The sequence below is a fragment of the Gobius niger genome, assembly GCF_951799975.1.
Source record: "Gobius niger genome assembly, chromosome: 1".
Lineage (NCBI taxonomy): Eukaryota > Metazoa > Chordata > Actinopteri > Gobiiformes > Gobiidae > Gobius > Gobius niger.
The window spans coordinates 49,400,203-49,424,062 of record NC_136852.1 but is presented as its reverse complement, the minus strand read 5'-3'; the positions used below and the strand labels follow the sequence as shown (position 1 = coordinate 49,424,062).

General features: G+C 40.2%; 1 protein-coding gene across 1 annotated transcript in view; it reads right to left on the bottom strand.

The window, feature by feature from the left end:
* Positions 1–23,860, bottom strand: part of LOC306970918 (breakpoint cluster region protein) — a 38,387-nt gene that overhangs the window by 7,306 nt on the left and 7,221 nt on the right. The window contains exons 3-16 of the mRNA XM_079567001.1: positions 13,109–13,278; positions 12,365–12,469; positions 12,004–12,189; positions 10,250–10,357; positions 10,043–10,103; positions 9,731–9,783; positions 9,515–9,655; positions 4,479–4,600; positions 3,222–3,387; positions 2,635–2,754; positions 2,077–2,152; positions 1,897–2,001; positions 1,742–1,816; positions 3–100 (exon numbers count right to left, since the gene is read on the bottom strand). Of these exons, the coding sequence (XP_079423127.1) occupies positions 3–100; positions 1,742–1,816; positions 1,897–2,001; positions 2,077–2,152; positions 2,635–2,754; positions 3,222–3,387; positions 4,479–4,600; positions 9,515–9,655; positions 9,731–9,783; positions 10,043–10,103; positions 10,250–10,357; positions 12,004–12,189; positions 12,365–12,469; positions 13,109–13,278 (1,586 nt within the window). The remainder of the gene's footprint in view (positions 1–2; positions 101–1,741; positions 1,817–1,896; positions 2,002–2,076; positions 2,153–2,634; positions 2,755–3,221; positions 3,388–4,478; positions 4,601–9,514; positions 9,656–9,730; positions 9,784–10,042; positions 10,104–10,249; positions 10,358–12,003; positions 12,190–12,364; positions 12,470–13,108; positions 13,279–23,860) is intronic.

The window sequence follows — 23,860 nt, the reverse complement described above, 5'->3', positions numbered from 1 at the left end:
ACCTCATTCCAGTTTGGTTCAGCAGAGTCTCGGTGCACCCTTGTCTTGGCCTTGTTCACAAAATATCCAAACGAATCCACCTCCAGAGAGCAGTACAGGTCTACGACAGAGGAGCAGCATTTTACTAATATGAAACCGTTTGGGTATTTTGTGATTAGTTGTTGACAAATGAGCTACAGAGTTAACTCAGTGGTCATTTGAGGTCAGGGTTCTGACAGCAAGAAAGCCCTGGGTTTGATTCCCAGAACATGTGAGACTTTCTATGTGGAGTTTGCCCTTTGTAGGTTTCCTTCTGGTTCTATGGCAGCCAAGTTTCTATAGGTGGCAGAAGGTCAAAATCAATGCTTTTTAATGCCATTTTAATCTCTAGATATTATAATTCTAATACCAATTCATAATTCGTAGGTTTGCAAACATTCAATCAAACAGGGGAATGAGGGGACATGAATGAATTTGTTTTAGACCAAAGTTTGTGTTTTTTGACAAATGTATTCAGTAAAAATAGTTGACTAATGTCATTGTTGTGAGTTCTGTCTAGGGCTGAACGATACTGAAGTAACTTGCGATACGGCCGTGCGACATCGTGATAACAATATTATTGCGATAATTCACTAAACTAATTCAACACAAATTGCAAGTTACTAGTTTTTCAGAAAATTGTGTCAAAACAAGACTTTAAAAAACCCCACATTGCACTAATTTAGATTCTACTTTTATCTTCCATCACTCCATACACATTTAGGTGAACACAGTGCAACAAGGTCTGTTTTTTTGCTGTGTTTACAACATACTCTGAGGTGGCATAAATAAAATGACCCTTACAACAACAAAAAGTCAGGCATTGCTTTTTTTTTTTAGCTGAGTTTGCCAAAGTGTGTCGATTTCAGTCAGATAAAGACTTTAGTGATGTTGCAATATATTGTGGCTTCCTGAGATACGGATATTGCATCACCTAATATCGCGATACGATATTTTTTGTGATATATTGTGCAGCCCTAATTCAAAAATCTAATTTGAGATGTTTTGAGATTGAGATATGCCAGTTTGACTCACATTTGATGCTGTTTAATGCCCTGCAAAAACCCTATATGGTTTCCCCCTAACCACTAAAAAAATCACAATAGGGTCTCTTCTGAGGCTTAAGCTCAATAGGTCTTTTTCTGGTCAAATATTGTTGATTTTATTCCCCTCCACCCATTTCAACTGGGAATGCTTGAAAAGACAATTACAAACATTGCTCAATTACAGATGTGTAAAAGGCTGCACTACCTTTGAACCTACAGCAGGTCTGAAAATACTTAAGTCCTAATTTGAATTGGACATTACAATCTGGCATTCCCTTTCTTCAACCAACATTCACTGCTTGAAGAAACCTAGTCTCGTGAGTATTGTGTTGAACTGTGCCATTGTTTGTGTGGTGGAGAGTTAGGTGAAACACTAAGCTGCCGCAGAGGAGAGTTAGCTGAGACATATTTGAGGAGGCTTGTACACAGTGTTCCCGGCTAATCCCTCTGCAACAGCTGCCCGCCCAGAGAGAAGGGAAAGGGAGAGAGAGAAAGAGAAGACAGAAGCTAAACACGTGCCACCTGTTAGTGTTGGGAGATGTGATTAACAATAGATCTACACACAACAACCCTCTTGAGTTAGTTTTAGGCCCATCTTCACCAGCAGTACATACAGTTGTAGAAGGAATATCCGGTTTTCACCACATTTTAAAGATTTAAACCACAAAAAAACATACTCAGACTCTGTTTAAGGCCTGATGCCGAGTGGACAATGACATTCAAGAAGCCGTACAAGCCCGAAGACTCGTCCTCTGCAAAGGAATCAAAAACCATTCATTAAAAATAAACATCAATGCTGTTATACAAAAAAAATAAACCTGGAGAAACGCACCTTCTTTGCTCAAAGTCATGGGTATTGTGTGCACCGTTTGGAGTTTAACGCACGAGTTGGTGAGCATTTGTAGCTCCAGAGAAGTTAGGGAGAAGCTTTTAAAACCTGCAAGACCAAATCAGTCAAGAATTAGAACGATTGTGGACCGGTTTTCAGGAATGAACATAGAGGCTGACTCACATTTTTTCTGCTGTTCTCGAATTATCTCCCTCCACTCAGCGCGCTCATAATCAGAGGAGATGAGAAACGTAAAACCCTGTGAAGATGTTTTGTTAAGTTCATGTTTATGACCAGCAGAGGGCGGTAGATGCACACAGTACTTTGTACACAAACACAACGCATTCAAAGGCATTTGATATTTAACTACTGTAAAAAGATCTCAAACATCTTTCTAGAATTAAACAGATCTCAAATGTCATTTCAAAGTAAGAAAACAAATATCTAAGAAGAATTTTTTACTTGGTAACCACCTGAAAGTAATAATAAAACATTCACTTCAGTCAAAATCACTGTTATAGTATTTAAATGTATTCGTATAATGAAAAGAGTTGCTTCCAATAATTTCACCAAAGGGCTTTCACTTACTTTTATCTGTCAAAACTGGAGTCTCATAAGGAAGAAATTTAAAAAATGTGCTAATTTTGAAACTGAAACCTCGCCTTACTGTAATCTGGTTTTACGCGTTACATCATGTTGAGAGTTAAATATGTAGGTCCCTGAAACCACAGAAAGACCCACCTTCCCGTTCCTGTTAGCCACGCGGAACGCCATGTTGGGCGACATCAGCAGCAGCATGGACTCCTGCTCGGCCAGCTTCTTCCTCAGACGCTCTATCACTTTGGGGGCTTTGGTCGTCCTCTGTTAACAACAAAATAACGCTAAAATCAAATAGTCCAGACGTCTTTGTTTGATAATATCCCAGCTTAAATTGTAGACACATTAATTAATTCTGCCGTCATCTGCACAGGGTTGCAGCTTAGAGTTTAGAGGTATTTGAGTAGAAATGAAGGACTCAAGGGTTGGGAACCACTGCACTGGACTACAGACAAAATAATCCAAACAAAGCTCATCTCTTAGTAATTACGAATTGTCATCTATTGAACGTGAATAGAGGTGACTCAGTACTTTTTACTAACCAACTGCAATGTTTATTCTCACAATAGTTGTAATACTAACACTGACATCCCGATATTCAAGTGCAAGAACATCTGCTTCACGCTTCCCTCCTCTGGTCAAAGTTACTCAGATGTGTCTAGACAAACATCCTTGTCGCACGGCGTCACATGGTGCTTTTAGTTCTGTTTTGAGTAAATGTTTCTGTTTACCTTCTCTCGCTGGATGTCGTTCTTGATTTGGGAGATCTTGATTTTCACAGCGTCGATTTCCTCGTCCTGGAACAGGGGGATCGGGGTCGACTCGCAGTCCTCCAGAGTCTGAAACGTCAGGTCAGCCAGCGGGATGTACCACTTACAGTCGTACTGCTGCCCCTTCCTGCGAATAGAGGAAGTTACAGAGTTACACCAAAAACAGTCACATTGGCAAATAATATAATAATAGATTAATATGGAGGTGGAGGGCAGCTATGAGTTTAATGGCAGAAGTAGTAGAATTTAGCTTTTAAAAATTGCCATAATTCCCACGCTTTGACCACATTTGGTTAATATCAATCAAATACTAGGTCTTTCCACATTTTGAAATTGGTTTAAAAGTAAAAGTATTTCATTTTCAAAGTGACCGCTCTACAATGAACTGGTTTAGTCCCAGGTCCTTGGTTTAGTGGTTTACTCCTTTAGACCTTGTTTAGTCCTTGTGTAGTCTGGGTTTAGACCTGGTTTAGTTCCTGTTTTTGTGAACTCCTTTGTAAACCAGGAGCACTTTGACGTCTGTGAAGTAAGAGCTCCTAAGGTCTTTTCACGCCTTACAATATTTACAATATAGTACCCCTTTTTATCTGCTTAGAAAATCCACATGTTCAATTTCGTGCAACTAGACTTGGATCATGTAACTACTCATGTAATGGTATTTAAATAGTGGAAATGTGGAACAGCTTGGTCGCTTCTAACTTCACCCCCGTTTGACCTCAGAGGAGAGGCTAAATGCTAACAACATCTTTGGTCTTCTTGCGCATCAACTCGTCTAAGCTCTGGTAAGAACATACACATCAGTATGGAAAAACGGTTGGCTATTCCTTTAAACTTTTTAATACTTTTACTTTTTACTTATAAAGTACACTTTACAATGCACAATGTTACACTTTTACTTCAGTAAAAGTATCAGATTTTTGTTTTACTTAAGTAGATTTTTGGTCTTGTATCTGCAGCTTTACTTCAGAATATTGAGTACTTCTTCCTTCACTGATGAAACTAACACTAGTCAAAAAGAGACTTGTCGATTTAAAGGACATTTAGCAAGTTTGTGGATCAAATCATCATTAATTAATTTGAAGAGCTGTGCCTCTAGATGACTAATGGTGTCATCTATTCTTGATAAGTTTCTGGACATTCGCCTGCACTCGTGTGACCCCTACTGACCCCGCGCCGCTCTGTGATCACTGATCAGTTCGGTTGCGTCACGTGACTCACCCCGCAGCCTGTTTCCTCAGTTTGGCGCAGAGCAGGAGGTCCGTGAACAAGAAGACGTGACGGAGCTTCCTGGATCCTTCCACCAGCTCCACCATGAAGCAATCCCTCAGCAGCTGCCTATGCTGAGAACACGAGACCAGACCAGGGTTATCACAAGTCATCACATACATTTCTACTAGCTTTCTTCTAGGTTTAGTCCAATAATTCACACTAATTTGATGAAGTGTCATGTAAATGTGGTCATCAATGACTCATTTGAACATCTAAAATTACTTAAAATTGCTTGAATTGATCGTTATATGAGAGGGTAAGAATATTCAATAGGATCAACAGAAAAAACAAAGCAGAAAACTGTTTACAAAATAAGTGAAGAAACAGTACCACACTGAAGGACACGGATCACAATGTAGAGGATAATGTTCTTTAAATTCTTCAACAGTCAAGTCCATGATATTATAGTGAGAATACTTTTTATGTTGTAATTTCATGATACAAACTGTTTTGTTTCATCCCTCGATCTGACCCACCAGTTGGGAAACACTGCTCCCTCCTAAAACAAGCACTATCTGAACAAAAACAGTCATTTCTTGCAGCTGCCAGGATTATCAGTCCACATGTTTCTGTTTTCATTGACTGTGGGGGCGCTAACCTGACATTGACCGCACTGAGACACTCTTCCTGCCGCTTCCTCATTTCCTACTGACCTGCGACCTCTGGGCTGCTGTGGTTTGTGCTCACTCCAGAGAGGAAACATTAAGGGCTGAACCATTTTAGGCAAGAAATAATTTGCTACATTTTCCTCCCCTGACTTAAAGGTCCTATATCATGCAAAATCGACTTTTTGGAGCTTTTAGCCATGTTGTTATGCTATTTCCTTATCAAAAACACCCCCAGAGTGGTTTGTGGCTTCATTCACGCAGCTCTCAGTAATCCTCCTGAATCCTGCTCTCTGAGCAGCTGCTCCTCCCTCTCCTGGTGAACGACTGAGTGTTCAGTTGTGTTGTAACAGCGGAACAGAAGTGCTCGACGTCTGTAATGAAATGCCTTACAGCGTGATTTTAATTTGTAAAACAGCTTTTTAATTATTTCTGTCGTAAGAGAGATGCAAAGAGAAAAATAAAATAAAAAATAAAAAGGATGTGCCCGAGGTGCTTCCAGGTCAGCTGTGGCCAAAACAAACACATCCCTGAGCGTCTGAACAGATCAGTCATGTTTGCGCTGCAGCTGAAGATGGAGCTCGTTGTCACCTATTCTTGACACCCCTTCTTTATTCTTACCTAACAATAATGTCACGGAGAAAAAGAAGCGCGTTTGGCTTCGAGGACGGGAGTTTATTCAACCTTTTTCAAGGAGAGGCCACTCGTCTAGTTGTTTTTTTTCTCCGGGATTCAGCGACTATCACCAAAATAGTGTTTTTCTGTGACTGTCTCTGATGGATGTTTGGTGAACCTTCGCCAGAATCAAAGTGGATTAACTTTTATAACCAACGCAAGTCCCATAATGTAAACAGCGATGGACCAGAGCGGTGAGTCAATCCAAACGCGTGTTAGCTTGTGTGTTAGCATATTAGCATGTGTGTTAGCCATTTATGAAGCTGTGTTGCAGGTGTCAACTCCGTATAACTGCATCGTGAAGCAATTTCACTTATTGTTGTTTATTTATATTACGGTAAAGTTGTATGTGCGGAGAGAGGGGGCGGAGTTAACTGAATCGAAGCGTTGTGTCTTCCGGGTTCGAAAAATACCTCCAGAAAACACTTATATTTATCACAAAAATGAGTGCTCCATAGTGGTAGAGGTACAATATATCATATAAATGCCTATACTTAACTTTGGAATGGCTAAAATAGCATGATATAGGACCTTTAAGAATTGAGAAAAGATTTTTGTTGTTATTCTGTTATTATTCTCAAAAAACAAGATTCAGTTTGAAACATTTTCACTACTGTTTGAACCGTATCCATGGCTACATATTCCAAAAATCTACCAGAAACCCACAAAAAAAACTGAAATAAAATGATGTTGAAGCATCATAGGAGCCACTATGATGGAAAGTAAAGGCGCTGAGCTAACCACCCATACAGCCACTGGGTCATTGTGAGGTCAAATATAAACTAATATGTTACATAGTGCACCTTTAAGAATGTATTTCAAAACGCATCTAAACTACGGGGTGGAAAGGCACTTTGTCACTTCCTGTCAGTGTCCAATATGGAAGTGAAGACATCACAAAAAAGGTCAAACTAGAGAAAGCTGGATAAAATGTTTAGCAAAAATATTGTCTCATGAGTCATATGCACTTTGACCTTCCTGCACTTTTATACAAGTTTACCTGCATCTTAATTTCTGACTTCCATTCTATGAAACTCCTGCCACTCCAGCACTGGTTCCAACTCTATAGTCTGTGGTTGACACTGTTCATGTGGGACCCTTCTAAAAAAACAAGCTTCCACAAAAACAAGGAAATTATAGCTTTTTCAATGGTGATTTAGGCCTGCTCCAGGACAGCCCTCAAACATTTCCCACTGTCCTGATTATGTATCCGTACATTGTTTTTGCAGCTCGATAACTCAATGGAAAATGACATACCCTCAAAATGAAATGGATTCGATTGTACATGGAGGGAGGACTAAACACCATGCTCAATTAAAATACTTATCTTAATTACAGGGAAAGCAAATAAAAATAGCAACGGCCACAGACAGGAACAAACTTGTATTCTTAAACTTGTATTGTCATGTATTCGTTTGGTGTGCAGTCATCCCTTTGTGGGATTTATGCAAGACAAAATACAGACCAAAATAAAAACATGCTTTGATTTGGACGTCCCGTGGGAATCCAAATATGAAAACATGGTTTTGTTTGAAAAATGTTATGTTTGCTGACACAACAGATGTGTTTTGGGGATATAACAATGAAAAATGTGCTAAAAAATGGCAAAGAAAGTCAATTAAAAAAGTTACATTTTCGCTCTCAAGCCTCATTTTATTCCTCATGCAACTTTTCCAAGAGTATAATGATCCTATTTCAGACAAATATTGCAGTGCTTATTTGTTTGCACATTTGCATTATACTGAGTGGTACAACATTAAACATGAGAAGTCTGCCAGAAGTCTGTTTTACAGTTTAAAATAATTTCTGGACAACTGAAAACCTCAACGGATACGCTCCCACTCTTTGTTTTGCCTTCCTTTCCTGTTGGACTCTTCCACGCAACAACATCAAAATCCCCGTAGAATTCGTGTGTAGTTTCCTAAAGGGAATCCAACGCCACACCCATTTTTTGTGAAAGGGACACTTGATATAACCTTCTCGGCGGGACATTTCTGGGAAGCAAACGCGGGTGCTGCGCTGGGAGAGAGGATGGGAGGATTCGCTTTGTCCTGAGATTTCTTATTGTTTGACTTCCTCAAGAATCGAAGCCAGGCAGCGGTGAGTCACAAGCAACCTGAATCATTTTATGACCAGAACACCTCCACACACTTGCAGCCACTGCTAGAGGTAAATTATAAACACAGAGCATAGCCTGGAATCCACGAATGCATCGAACTGCAGTGACTCATGTCAATATATACAGACCAAATGTTCCTGTGTATCACAATATACCTAGCCAAGGGTCAAAGCATTTCTGGGGCAAAGCACTGTTAATCGGTATAGATTTTTAGAGACAAATTAAAGGTAAAAAGCTTTGCAAGGGTTTATTATGTAGATTGGTATCTGACACCAATGCACTTGAATCACTATTGTTTCAGGGTAAAGTCAAAAGGTACATTTTTGTCCCTAAAAGGAATAACAAAATACACCCAGCAAGGTCAACACTGAGGGAAGATTAAGTGAGAGCAATAAACACATCTTCAGTAAATAAAAACCTAAGATTTACAGATTCAAAGTCCAAGTTTGACAATTCCCGGCTTACAACCTACCTGTTTCTTAGAGTGGAATAAAAGTCTTGTTGTCCTTCAGAACATTGTAAACAGACATTTGTGAAAAAATATCTCTGCGCATGTGCAGGTTTTATGAAGCTTAGTTTAGGAAAAAAGTTGTAAACGTGCTTGAATAGATAAACAAGGAGGTATCCGGGCAAGCTATTCCTACTATTAAGATATACATAAGATTGATTACACTTGTCTGTTACGCTCCTCACAGAACATGGTGAATATAGTAACACAACAGTCTTTCACCGAGTCCTGGCTCAACTGTAAGGAGGTGTTTCAATGGTGTCAGAGCCAAGGGGTGAAGGAGCGAGAGGGGACGGAGAGAACTGTGCAGGAGGAAGAAGAAGGAGGAGATGGAGGAGCTGACCAGTGCAGGACACCACGCTCTGAAACAGGGACAAACCCAGGAGGCAGTGCTCCGTTTCAGAGGATCAGAGAAGCACTGAGGGCAGCCAGCTGGGTTTCTCCCACCTCCAAAAACACACTGGTCAGGTTGGCTCACAATGGCGGCACGGAGAGACGCTGCAGCTCAGAACTAGCCTGACACCTGAACGCAATTTCGTTGTACAATAGTACAATGACAAATAAAGCACTTACTTAGACTCTTTCTGGTGAAGAATTGGGATGTTGCAAATTAATTGGAAAAGTCTGGAGTGAGTTTGGACCACCACTAAAAATGTAACACTTTGCAGTAATTTGTATTTACATTAAAGGTCCGGTCCATGTTTTTTTTTATGTCAAGTGTTGCTAGTGAGAATCCACTGCATAGAATCTGAGTTATCTACAGAATAAGTGGCTTAGCATGGCTTAGTTTCAATATAATTTAGAGGCAAACAGACACGCCAAATTACAGCAAAAACAAATCAGGGATATGTCAAAAGTGTGTAGATAAGGGTTTTCCCAAATCCTAGAGCAGGGCAAAAACATCTTCTCAGTTGTTCAATTATAGACCTGCTTTGACTTGTCACTCTGTAAACCCCGGCTCAACGGTTCACTTTCATTTCACATTTCATTTATATGTATATTTTTCTTTTCTCAAATAAAAAGTATATATTGTATATTGTAAATGTAAGAGGTGACTTTGTAAGGATCTCGTGCTAACCTCTCCCTTCTTGACCGTCATGGATTGCCTGCGCGGAGTGATCTCTTCGTTGATGCTCGACAGAAAGTTTTGGGAGATTCTGAGCGCGTCCTGCAGCAGAGGGAGGTCCGGGTGAGACGAGGGTGTGTGCTTCAAGAGGTCCTGGGAGAAAAGCAACAAAACTCAATAAAAAAGGAAGAAGTTATTGAAGTATTGATAAGATTTAAGAGGACTCACATGTAGAACGAGTGTGCTGCGAGTTACTCTGTCGACGGGTTTGTAAAGGAGAGCTGTGGGGGGAAAAACACATTTAACAAACAGGTTTCCCAATCAGTATAGAACAAGCTTGTGGTTCTTCTTAGTTTGGCAGTTCATTCATATTTCAGCCTTCTCTCTAAAGTATTAAGCTCCAGGGTGTGTTTAAATCTGTCCTGTGAACTGAATTCAGGATTTTAAAAAGTCTAACCTAATCACATTTGCAATTCTAGTGGGTAAAATCTCAATGATAATTTTCCAAAATAGACCACCCCCGCTATAGACCTTACTTACTTTCCAGTGAGTATTTAGCTGACTGATCTTTGCAGTCCTTTGTGCTTTTGACTTTCAGATTCTGCAAAAAAACAAGACAAATAATGAGTAAAAAGTCAATCCATTCCACAAAAGGATTCACACGATTATAAGTAATGTAAAAATGTGCCAGCCCTTCAGTGCTAAACCCCTTCATTCACCACTGCCCCGGGACACTCTGTTACATACCTCACATATCTGGGCGAACTGGGCATTTGCCTGGCAGCACTTGTCCGCAGTCTCCACGGCCACTTTATAGTTGTCCACAAAGGCCCGGTACACGCCGAGCTGACTGGCCTGAAGCGAGGGAGAGGAGAGGAAGGGAATGTGAGTTTTTACAGTTGGGAACACATTATGGTTACCTAAATACTTGGTTCAGCACGCCAAATTACTCTTGAAAATATGCTTACAACTGCAATCTGAGGTGAGCATAATACATTGTACATTTTGCTGTGTTACCCCAAAAATAAACAATTAAATCTCTGTTAGATAGAAGACGTGAGATGTTTGGTTACATCATCAGAGTCCGTGCTGCTTAGATGCGTTTCTACACCATTAAAACACATTTACGCTGGTTCCTTTCAAAGCCTGAGTTAGCTCCTATTCAGCATTTGGCTCGTTCCTCTTTTACTGCGCGGCATGTGGAGAGCGTGGCTTTTATCTGAGCGGGACATGACTCCAGGCCGTCTCCTCACGTGTGCAGCACCATGGACTTATTATTATGTCTTATGTGCAGCATTGCACAGCGTTACCAACTCACTGGCCCCTAAAGCCTCTACTATTGCTGATATTTAAAGAGCGTGGAATTAGGTGCTAATGACCAGTGTGACCGAATGCATGGAGGTCTGTTTGATAAACTCACAGGCTGGAGGGGTTACACATTTGTTTCTATTGAGAGAATATAAAACATTACAGCTCTGTGTGACAGACAAATTCTTACTTTTCAAACAAATTCTGTCCACTTTCCCTTTTTAATAAGATTTAATCTGCATTACAAATAACTATACTGTAATAATCAAAGTATACTTTTTGGAAGATGGCTGTGGAAGTAAAAGAGGATACATTTATTCAGCACATTTTATGTATCTTGATGCGTTTAGACAAGTCTGTGCTACAACAGAACCTAGAAGGTGACTGCAAAGTACTTCAATCAATCAATCAAACTTTATTTATAAGCGCTTTTTGTACCAAAAGGTACTTTTTGGGCTTCATTTGGCATAAGAAATTATGCTAAATAAGGTTGCATTCACACTAGGATCAAGGACTCCCATTAGTTTAACTTGGCACGTTCAAGCGCTGCATAAAACAAGTTGAGTTTCCCTCTAGGTGCAACAGTTCGTCTTACATGGACCAAAGATCAAACGTGTGGCAGCATCATATAAGTAGGACAGGGCGAAATTGACCAAATTGAATATGCTAATATAGTTGGGGGCTTACTCAATAACGACGATGAAGCGATATTTTTGCAAACCACCACAGATATGCAAAATCTTTAATTTGCATTGCTTTAAATTATTTTCCCCCAGTTCTTTCCCTATTTCTCCCCCCACATTTTTTCCCATTTTCCCCATATTTTCTTCCTCACGTTTACCTATTTTTCCCAATATTATTTCCAATTTTTTTCCAAATGTTTTCCCTATTTTCCCCCATTTTTCCCCTATTTTTCCCCCCACGTTTTAATATTTTTCCCAATTTTATTTCCTATTTTTTCCACAATTATTGTTTTGTTATTATTATTTCATCATTATTTAAAATTTCCCCCCATTTTCCCCCACACTTCTTGACATCATAAACATGCAAATTATGTCTATCATCCAAACAGACATTTTGATAACATCTTGTAGACGATATATGTTTTTTTTTTTTTTTGTCTTAAGTTATATGTAGAAGTGGCAAATATAAGACAGATGGATAAGTAATAACGCTTGAAATAACCCACATACCAGTTTCTGAAAGAGGTCGCCCACGCACTGCTGCTGGCTCCAGTTCTGGACTCTGGGCAGCAGCGCGTCGTAGAAGTCTCTGTGGATCTCGTGCATCTCCAGGACTTTGAAGAAGATGGTCTCGATCTGTTGGACCGTGAGCATGGGCTGAGACGTGGTGGCCGCCGCTCGCAGGGGCTTCATCGGCTGCACACAATAACATAAAATACATGGAGGCTGAATGTGCATTTGATAAAAACAATGAATAAGTGACACAATATAACTGATAACAAGTTTTCTTATGTCAGTCCTTTCAAGAAGTGTCTCTGTTCTATTGCACGAACTCATGACAACAACAATTATTTTTCAGAAATGAACGTACTATTAAAAGTGCCTCCAGGTGGCTGAGGTATGTCTCCTCGCTGGACAGGATTCCAGACAAAACCCACTTCCGCATTTCCAGCCCTTTTTCCTGATCCAACTCGACCTGAGAGAGAAACAGGAAGGAGAGAAAAGCACAGGCTCATATTAGGAAATAGTCCATGAAAAGAACTTTGTTAGTGGCAAAGAGTATAACAACAAACCGTGTAAGAATGTACTGTATTAGTCTAACTTCTTCAGTCTAAGCTAAGTTACTTCAGTGTAGTTGACATCTTGAAACAAAGTTATTGGAATTAAAACAATGCAGTGTAATTGAGCTATAATTTAAAATATAAAGTCTAGGAGCACGACACATCAAAAGTTCAATTTACCCCCTGTGTGTGGTATATTCCTTGTCTGGATTCTTTTACCCTTAAGGTATTTTACAAGTGGAAAACACATTCACAATACTACAACATTAGCTCCATTATTTCCCATTCACATTTGCATCTTTCGATACTTTTAAGTGTCTTCTTTGAGCAATTTAAGCTACTTTGGAGTTTGTTTTGTGCAGAGGCGGCTCATGTAGTTGCTTTCATTTAGTTAAAGATATTACCGGTCATGTATTACTGCAGTAAAAGTAACGGTTCCTCAGTCAAATTATTACCCAAGTTAAAGTAGTTAAGTATTTGATGTAGAAAAGGCTTAAAGTAGAAAGTACAGATGAGAATAACAACTTTGGTCCATCATCTTGGCACGTCCTTACCGACAAAGCGGATTCGAGGGAGCCGCTGGACTGTGTATTGCGGCTGCTGCGGCTCTTGGACCGGAGTCTCGGGGACCGAGGCGGGGACCCACTGAGCGAGTCCGGGGTCTGGTCATCGGGCTGGTCCAGGTCAAACGGGTACGAGGAGCATGTGTCATTGTAGGGCGCTTCTGTGGTTAAAAAAAGAGAGACAATAATATTAAGATAAGTAATTGTGATGATTTATTAACCAATCTATTTTATTGACTATTTAGGTCGTTTCCTGTCTTCTAACACTTATTATCCAAATCCCCATTGGCCCAAATTGATCAAATCACATAAATCACTCGGAAATTGTCCACGAGAGCGCTGTCTTCAAATCAAATCCTGTTTTAACCTTCATAAAACCACAGCTGACCCAGATCTCCAGTCTGTACCAGCCGCTGAGTGATGGTGCCAGGGCCAGAGATAAGTCTGGGAAAATAAGTGGCAACAATGGATAACACTCGCACCAGCTGTGTTTTATTCTACTTTTGGATTAAAGTGTACAGAAAAACAAGATGGAACAGTGACTTTCAGCTTACAGCAAAAAAGTCCTGAGTTGGATTCCTGGTGAAACGTGTGTAATAGAAGTGGTAAATTTCGCAGTTTAAATGACAAAAACATGTTCAGCCGTCTTCCTCTGTCTGTCTTTACATTGAGTGACTAACACACGGCTTCAGAAACCAGCTGTTTACAAGGAGACAATTTACAACACGCTCGCAGCCAAACATGTCACGGAAAAACAAGTGTAACTGGTCCCAAAATATACGTTACTCCTCTGTCTGTGGGATTTTGGACATTTTAAAAGGAAGAGGCCTCGTGCCTATCCTGTAATCACTGTCGGAGCAGTGAGTCAGAGCATACGTCATCCAGATCCTTATCATGAAGTCGTCAGCGCAGATGGCGGAATAAACAAGTAAACAAAGAGGCGAAACCAAACTGCACTCGCAAGTTTGAGCCAACAGCGTTTGAAAGTCTGGTGAAAAAGGGTAATTTCCAGTATAATTGAAGAAACCTTTAACAAGATGTAAAAATGTTTATGTTTACAAACTTTAGGGCAATTAATACAATGACGCCAATGGATGCCAAGTCCTACGGCTAAAATCATCTTCAAATCAACATAAAGGGACACATCTCAGCAGGTGTCCCCAATCAAGTCCTATTAGTAGTGCCGCAGGCCACCTGTAGATTCTTACATATGAGGAATGGCATGTTCATACAGTACAGTCCTCATAAACAGCTGTGTAGTTGTAGTAACTTTTTCAAACCACTAAGAACAAATCCTACAGCCATTAGGCTCTGTACAAAGTTTGAACCACAGTTCGAACTCATTCTTTCCTAAAGCTTTCCTAAATACCAATTATTCACATGGGGTTGAGATTATTTTATTGACCTTTTTTTAACCAGGATAGTCCCACTGAGATTAAGAATCTCTTTTTCAGGGGAGTCCTGGCCCCAGAGGGGAATCTATTGTACATGTTTTTAGTGGTAGGGGAAACCGGAGTACCCGGAGGAAACCTACGCAGACACGGGGAGAACATGCAAACTCCACACAGAAAGGCCCCGTCCAGGTGGGAATCGAACCCAGGACCTTCTAGCTGTGAGGCATGAGCGCTAACCGCATTATACAACTTTAAGTGTAGCTGTAACATCACAGGCAATGCTGTCAAGCTGACACAGGACCGATACCGGCTTTGCTCTGCCCGAACGGGAGTGAGTGAGTAAGTGGTGGTCAGAGGGGTCAATAGCACAGATTGGCAGCCTCCCTTCTGTCAATCTACCCCCATGGCAGCTCTGGCTACAATAGTAGCTTACCACCACCAATAATGCACAGAATTGTAAAAGTGACTTTGAGCATCTGGAAAAGCGCTATAAAAGACTGATGCACACGGGGGTACAAATAGACAAATCAAACGATTAATACTAACAAGAGGCATCTTATACAATGAATACAAAACCTTTAAAAATATTATTCAAAATTACCACGGAGTCAAAACATGACAAAAAATCTATACATATTTGTACATCCACTATAAGATTTCAATGCCACATTAATTATATTACGGAACGTAGGCGTCAACTCTATCACACATTTCCACATTGTTGCTTTTATGGAGATAAACCTTTCTGTCAGTCTGCCTTGTCAATGCAGTGGGACTGGTTCAAAACAGGAAAAAGAGAGGATTCCCCTGCAGCGCTTTGGGAGAGGGAGATAGGGGATAGTGTGACATCCAGAGAGTGCTTTTTTTTTTTTTTACAATGGACTCAAACAAACAGGAGAGATGGTGAGTCCACTGAGCTTGAGGAGGCGAGGGCAGCGTTAACCAAACAAGCTCAGGGGAAATTCGAGAGAGAGGACACGTGTGCTGTACAGAGATTAGCCACGTTACTGAAAGAATGGGATAAATGGTGTCTACGACAGTGGTTCTGAACACCAAGTAAGAAAGACATACTTGGCTTAGTTTCCAAGTGCCATCAGATCTAAAAAAAAATAGGACTAAACTAAACTTTGGGCTTAAGCAGGTCTAAAAGCGGATTGAACCATGACTAGTTTAGGAGTTTGATTTAATCTACTAAGGGGTCTTGTTGATATGGACTTCATTTGTGCATTAACAGTAGTTGGTAGACTTGGTCTTTTTGAGAACAATTATAAGAAAAATCCTCATGTATCATCATGTATCCGTTTGCAAAATTTGCTCCGGCACCTGGCTCTGACCAATTTTAGCTTTCCGAGCAAAACCTTTTGGGCCCTGCTGATCTAAAAACAGCCCACGTACCACTTGTTACTCACGCTACAGTTTGAGAATCCCTATTGCGGCACAATACTCAACAGCAGCTCCAGCAAATAAGTAGTAACCAATAGGCCTGTCACAATAATTACTATTTCGACTTATCGTCCAATAAATGACAGATAAACAATTCATTTATTTAAAAAATTTTGTCACATTTTTCCAATATACTTTTTTTTTTTTTACCTCAAGTAAGTGTTTCATTGAGATTATATATTATATGTTACTACCTACTTTTAGAACAAGGGATTACTGAGATTTCAATTCCACGTTAGTTTCAGCGGCATTAAGTGGTCCACAGTATAGTTTTTCGTGATATTTTCAAACTTCAGATTTTGAGCCAAGCCTAGTAAACAGACTCTTGGCAAACTCTCGGCCCTCCTGCTGCAACCAAGCAAAAGGGTGCTTGAAAGAGGTTACGGAAGACCACACTAGTTCTAGCCCTTCCACCAAAAATAAGAAAACTAGTCCAATGAAAGACTCACACACATTGTTGCCATTTCAAAACATGGCAGTAATCGTGTCCGCTAACGAAACGGACAGTGGTGTTCACAAAAGAGTGTCTGTCTAATAATCTTGGCCCGGAGGAAGTGTTCGAGGCAGGTCTGTCCGGAAAATTCACCCATTCATCATCCTCAGAGCGGAAACAGGCTTTTCACAAGGTCGTCCCTTTACAAACAAAAACCACTTCATACAGAGAGGCTCCTCTACAGTCATGGCTATCGGATTTACACACCAGCAGTTTGCCTAATAGGTTCAAAGCTCGACAACACACAAAAATAGACACTCATCACAGCGAATACCATATTTTTGCAGCTATTGAAATTGTGATTTAGTTGCTTGAATGTGCAGCCCTACTCCGAAATACCACATGTCATTGCTGCTGCAGCTAACATTTCTACCTTGGCCACTGTTGCTGATGTTACTAAGCTATAAGCACTTAATCCTATAGAGGAGCTTATGATGATCGGTGATTGCCTGCAGTGAATTAATAAGTGGTAATTTCCCAAAGCCTCGGTATAGAGAATATGCCCTCTGTCACACTCGACACACGACGAGATGCAGATTAAAAGGAGCTTGTCACAAATACGAACTAACACCGTTACATAAGGCCTGCTCTGGACAGCTGCTGCCAGGGCCACCGGGTCTGTGATTTTCAAGAACTTCAATTTCACACAGGCTTTTGCACAAACGGTAAAACCAGAAAACATCCTAATCTTTTTTTTTCTTTTTTTTTTTCAGTAAACTGTGAGAGATTGATTGAACTTCAACCCACAAAGTCACACTGCCAGCCTGGGTACTGCACAATTCGTTTATGTACCAATACTAAGCTGATCTATGAAAGTTTTCTTTTTTTTCGAAAACCCTTTGAAGTTTTGAAGAGCACCATTTGGGGTCCCAACCTCTCAGTCATAAATTAAGTTTTCCCTGTCTTTAAGAATTATATTTTTCCATATATTGAGTGAGTAAAGCTTGTGATGAGATCTCACAGCGCATTGTGACTTTCACATCAATTTCTGCTTTAACTTTCCCCGTAAAATAAAGTCAAACAGTGTACGTTACTGCCATTTAAGGCTGAGTACCATTACATTTTTCTCAATACTGGTACTTTAACAATGCTTAGTTTACAATGCTGATACCTCGACTAAACTCTTTTTGATACCTATACTAAAATATTTGTAATTTAGAACCAGAAAACAGAACAATTGTGTTAATTAAATCCATAAAAGACTATTTCCTTGCATCATTTACTTGAGATGAAACAACGAAGTTACTTCCTTTAATGCTCTCAAAATTTGGTCTCTAAAGATATTAGAACTGGAACGATCCCCTATTGTCACAATCCGATACGTATCACGATACTCAGGGGCCGATCCGATCCATATCTCAATTCAATTCAAAGTAATTATGATATGTAATATGTTTATCTTAAAATGTGTAAAAAGTAAACAGTCATGCGTCCAAAGTTTAGAAACCAAATGCCATTTGACATTTATGGAAGTGTTAAGATTGAAAAATATATTAACACAAAAAGTAACAATGTGCTGTTACTGGAAAACAAAGGAGTTTATGACAAAAATACCTCCAAACCCAAGCAGTGAAAGTATTGCAATACTTGATAAAGTATCGATACTTGGTGTTGCAACACAAAGTATTGCGATCCAAATTCGATATACATTCTTTTTTGCTACGTGCTTTTGAAACCAGCAGTACATAAACTGTTCTTTCGATACCCAAATGGTCCAAATAACGATAACCAGCTCTAATGCTGTTAATGTTTAAAAAATATCCCTTCAATTCATTTTCATTGATGGTACTTTCCCACACAGTCTGTCTAATAATAATAATAATAATAAATTTTATTTATATTGCACTTTACATTTCAGCGAAACCTCAAAGTGCTACAACAGAATAATAAAGCAGGTGAGACTAAAAATAGCCGTCAAGGACACATATAAGGGTGTATAGTGAAACAAAGATTTCCGTGTGGCTTTCTTCGGAGCATAATCTGTCATCACGAAGCATGTTTCCTTCCTCAGTCCACAAAACAAAGCCGCCGTTCAGGGCAGTTTAATGAGTGTCCAGTCCAGCGGATGACAAAGCAAAGACAGCTCTTTAATCCTAATCCACACAGATGAAAAACTGGCACAGATGTGCAGCCCGAGGGACTGAGTGACAATCATTGTAGCAACAAGCTGCTGAAAAACAAAAGGAGTATCCAAATTATCCAGTGTATAACTAGGTTTGCCATTGATTTTGCAAAAGAAAGAAATGAGAGAAAATGTTGATGGATTTTGTGCCATTGACAGTTGGAAAAGGGCGAATCAATAACGGCTTTTAGACCCCGGACAGAAAACAAATCAAAGATGAAACATTGCTTCACTATTGATACGCAGAGGGCACTTTGCTAATGTACACTATTTCTGTCACAAAAGCAAACCGATCCTGCATATTATCAAATAGAGCCAATAAAAATGGTCAAAAACGACATTAAAAAATCCATAATTTAACAAACAGAAGATTTTACAGTGAAGGACGTGCGTTTTGTCACTACTGTATGTGGGGGTGAGATTTGTGGCGCCTTTTCAGGTAAAATGTGAGAAACGTCGATGTGTGATGTTGTTAAACGCAGAAGTTGGTGGCTGTTTGGATTCCCCTCTGAGCGCACCGGTCTCTATGGAAACGGGAGAAGGGCCAAAGAAAGGACGGCAACGACAGACTGACACTGGACTGTGGGAAAGTACACTGGAAATGAAGCAAATAAACAACTACACATCAACTTTAAGATGAATTCAAATCTGTACATGTACATCGAAGCATATCCTCGGGTAATGTCTGTTTCTAATGTCAAACTGAACCTGATTTGAAATCACAAAGCTACAGCTATCCTGCCTTTCTCACTTTTTTACTGTCACAGAGAGGCAATGACATCTTAAAACATAAAAATAGCTGTTGCAAACTGTTGCCTAAAATGCTAATGAATGATTAGCAACTATGATTAGCTACAGGTATAACATAATGCAACATAAAAAGTCTTTTGGGCGAATGTGAATGTTGGTTGGATTATATAAGTTCAAACTTTTACTGTAGAGAAAGATATTGACTGGTTTCTGCCTCCCATGGAAAGCTGCCTGTTATCCTCCAGTATGGTGCTGACTGTCCTGTGTTACCATGGAGATCAGATCATCGGTTTTGGACCCTGGGCCTGACGTTGCCTACCCCTGCACTATTGGTTCCTGTAAGCAGGTAAAATACATATAATAGGACAAACCGCCCTATGCCTGATCGTGCTTCTCATAGTAAACAAAAGTCAGTATACTGTAAGTTATGAATCCAACTATAAAGCATTTGTATCAATTTCATGAACTTGCAGGCTAGTTGTCTAACATTTCTGTGAAAGTGACCCTGAAAAGTGACTCTGTCAGTTGTGAAACATGCTTATGAACTCATCATTGTTAAGAATTGTGATGTTAAAAATGTGTTAAGAAAGCACGGAATGAGTTTGGACCACAACTGGCAATTTAATGTATGCCTCTTTTGTTGTTTGTAACCAGAAAAAAACAGGTACAGGGCCTTTAATTAACACATAAATAAAATAAAATGCTCGTCAGACCTCCCCCTGTAATGCATTTGACAGATCTAAACTCCCTGTGCACAGCAGTGAGTGGGGCCACCAGCCTGCAGCCTCTGAACCGAAGCCTAAAATTAGTGCCAGTCGGAGCAGCGTGGGCTCGGAGTGGGACGTCCCGCCCAAACGCACCTACTAATCACTGAGTGTGGAAATAGCTCAGGCTGGTCAGAGGCCGCTGTAACGTAACGAGCAGCAAAACACAGAATCAAAGGCTCCTAATTCATCCAGTGTGTGCAACTATACAGACAATGCATCACATGAGAGCATGAGGTTTACGGATGAAGACCTGAAAGGAAAGACTTGGTGCAACATAAAGCTTGGATGTATTCATCTATTTAGAAAGTCCCCTCTAATGTGTGTGTATATTCCTTTAATTTCATGATGTACACAGTTAGTCTTGTTCATTTATACTATCAAGTGGGCTGCAAGGTCTTGAGTATGAAAATAACAACATCGAGATATTCCACTATGCGCAGGTCTTTTGGATAGTCTCAGCTTGGTCTCCTCTGCCTCCCTAACCCTCCCATAACCTGGCTGGGTCAGTCCCACTCAAAGAGCCCTCTGTCCCGCTGGCTGCCTGTGTGAGTGCGTACAAGAGGAATGCCTCAGCTGCTTTAAGGCGTGGGGGGAAACGGCTAATGAAACGAAAAACATTGCATGAGCTTAGACACTCCCGAGTCCGACTGAAGGAAATTAATGTTGGTTCACAGCTGTTGCACTGGCCGCTATAGGAGCTGGGTTTTCCGTGGGCTCACAGAAGCTTGTGCAGGTAAAGGATGAGAAGACAGGCAAAAAAAAAAATATGTTCATGCCAACCATACACGTCACTAAACAGTGGAGCTCATAAATCATCTGGTTTTCCAAGAACCAACAAGTCTAAAAACGAGATCTGCACTTTAACCGTAAACCAGGGAGAAACTTATAACAAGAAAGTTACAATTATAATGCTGGGCCCAAACAATTAACCTTTCAATTAGGTTTGCACAATATATCCCAAAATATATATAAAAGTTTATGCAATATGAATATCCATATTGCAAGAAGCCACAGTATATCGCAACATCAAGAAAGTCTTCCATCTGACTAAATTCAGTGCATTTTTGGCTGAGTTTACAGAAAATGTGTAGATCTCAAAAATGTGTAAAAGTTCTAGTTAAAGTCTGGGTTGAACATTTCCTTATTGAGTCAAATTCTAGTCTTGTGGTGCTGACACAATTTGCTGAAAATCTCTTTACTTAGAATTTGTGTTTAATTAGAGTGGAACATATTGTGGTGAAATGGTTTAGTGAAATATTGCAATAATATCATCACTATATTATCTAATACAGTGCTAGTATTATCATTATATTTAACTTCAATATCGTGCAGCCCTACTTTCAATCATTGTTACAGAAGCTCTATTTTTGGCAAACCGCGACCAGAAAAGTAAAAATGACCCTGTTGTCATAATTTAAGGTTACGGTAGCCGGTGGTTAGCGCCTCCGCTTCACAGCTAGAAGGTCCCGGGTTCGATTCCCTTTCTGTGTGACGTTTGCATGTTCTCCCTGTGTCTGCGTAGGTTTCCTCCGGGTACTCCGGTTTCCCCTACCACTAAAAACATGTGCAATAGGTGAATCCTCCAGCCAGGTGATTCTGACCACCAGCCTGGCTCCACATCATGGAAATGGGCCGTCGACCACTGCTCCTTACAGGTTGCCTCAGTGGCATCGAAAATTTCCCTACGGGAACAATAAAGTATACAAACAAACAAACAAGTTCTCTGCCAGTTTAGGGTTAAAGTTAGGGTGAGCAATTATGCATATCCAAATCTCAAAGCATATTGAGCTTACAGCCTATATGCCAGCGTGACACCTCATTTGAAAGCCAAGACCTTCTAGTTTATAAAACTATGTATAAGATCTGTGTGGGTGAAACACATCTTACATCACATTTGCCGTTCCTAACCCTAATCATAAACATAACGCCTGCCCCTAAACCTAACCCCACCTCCCTGATAAGGGGGACATCAAGTGTCAGATTAACAGATTCTTATTTACAATGCTGGCCTGAATGTCTTAAATAGGCCAATACAATACAGTGCGTTAAGCAATATCTTATAATAAAGAAAAATGCAACTGTGCAAATTATTCACACAGTCTCCACCTTTGTTTCCAATGTCAAGTAAGTAAGAAAAACTGTAATTTTATCTCAAGTGGTTTGCTGCGATGGGGAGGAACAGAAAGCCCATTCATGCTCCTGTACTGAGAGAGCAGCTGGCCGCGTTCACTGAAGCCCTGCCAGCTCTGCCCAGTGTCTGCAGAGGGGAACAGGTGCCTTTAACACTACACTATGAGGTCCATCGAGAAGGAACCTCATTTTGGTCCTGGTTTAGTCCTGGACTGGTTGCTATTTTACAGTTTAGTCATGACTCATTTGCCTATTTTACTTTATTCAGTTTAGTCTTTCCCAAATGTAGTCCTGGTTTGAACTTCAGTGTCAATTTATAAGCCAACTTAATTCGTCTCAACACTTGTATAGTATATTTAAAGGGAGGGGACCACGTTTTAGTGCCTCGCGACCACAAAAACCTCCAATAATATCCAGGTACAATGACAGCCCTGTCTGGGTTTCCTAAAGGGACGTAAAGTATTCATGATGTTGCAGTTCGAGTGGTGCTGAGCTAAGACTTCAGTGCCAACCTCTGGGCCCCAGCCAAAACATTTGAGCGACCTCATCACCTTTTCACACACACACACACGCTTTCAATTAACACAGACAGGCACGGTCTACTGCACCGAGGAGAGACAGGGTTAGTCCAGGCTTAACCACTAATGCGTTACTAAATGTAGAGACCAATGTTAGATTAGCAACTACTGGATAAAGCGATTGTAGCTGAATAAAACCCCACACACAGCAGGACTTTGTTAACTATTAAAAGACGTCTCCACCATGTTATAATGCAGTTTCCCATTAAAAAAATTAAAAAAACAGGTCTAGAGTGGTGCTTTGAGTCATTTGCGCATCTTTGACCCTCCCTTTTTTCACTGAACTTTTATGAAATCACGATCCAGACAATCCTGTGGTAGCAACAGCACATGCTTTAGAATTTGGAGGAAAAAATAGAGCTTGATATCATCTAGAAAAGTGTGTGAACATTTAACAGGCAACACGTTTTCTTAAGTAAAAACAAATAAGAGAAAGAAACGAGCAACTCATTTGTCACTTGTGATGTAAACACAATAAACCACTAAGGGGGTCATTTACTAAGCGTTTGCTCAAGTGCAAAACGAGTAGCACATGCAAACGTAGAGCAGAAGCAGAGTCATTGGTGCATTATTTACTCAGGCAGCGCTTTCTTATTTACATATTCCATTTGTGGCCCTATTACCTGAATACACATCATTTCAAATATTAAAGCAGTACTAAGTAACTCATGCCCCTAGAGGCCATAAGCACCAATGCAGGTGTCGTAGCATGTTGCGTTTTTTTACTTATAAATTGTCTGTGAGAGTAAATACTACGCCGACAGAAAGAACAAAGGGAGAGAGGGATATTGTACATCCAATTACACAATGGAGATATTTTTTTTCACTCAAACTTGGCTGTAAATACTGTTTAAGTGGCGCTAGCCCGCAGTTCGCCTTGCCCGTTAGCTTCTTCTTCGTGATTCCATTAGTGTGTATTGGTGGCTCCGACCCGGAGGCAGGAAAGCTGCAATTGTGGTTTTCTGGCCAGAGACACCAGGGAGAGATGAAAGACCCCCCCCAATCATCCCATTAACACTTCCCCCAGAGGGACTACGAAAGGGATTTATTAAGGTAAACAAGTTAC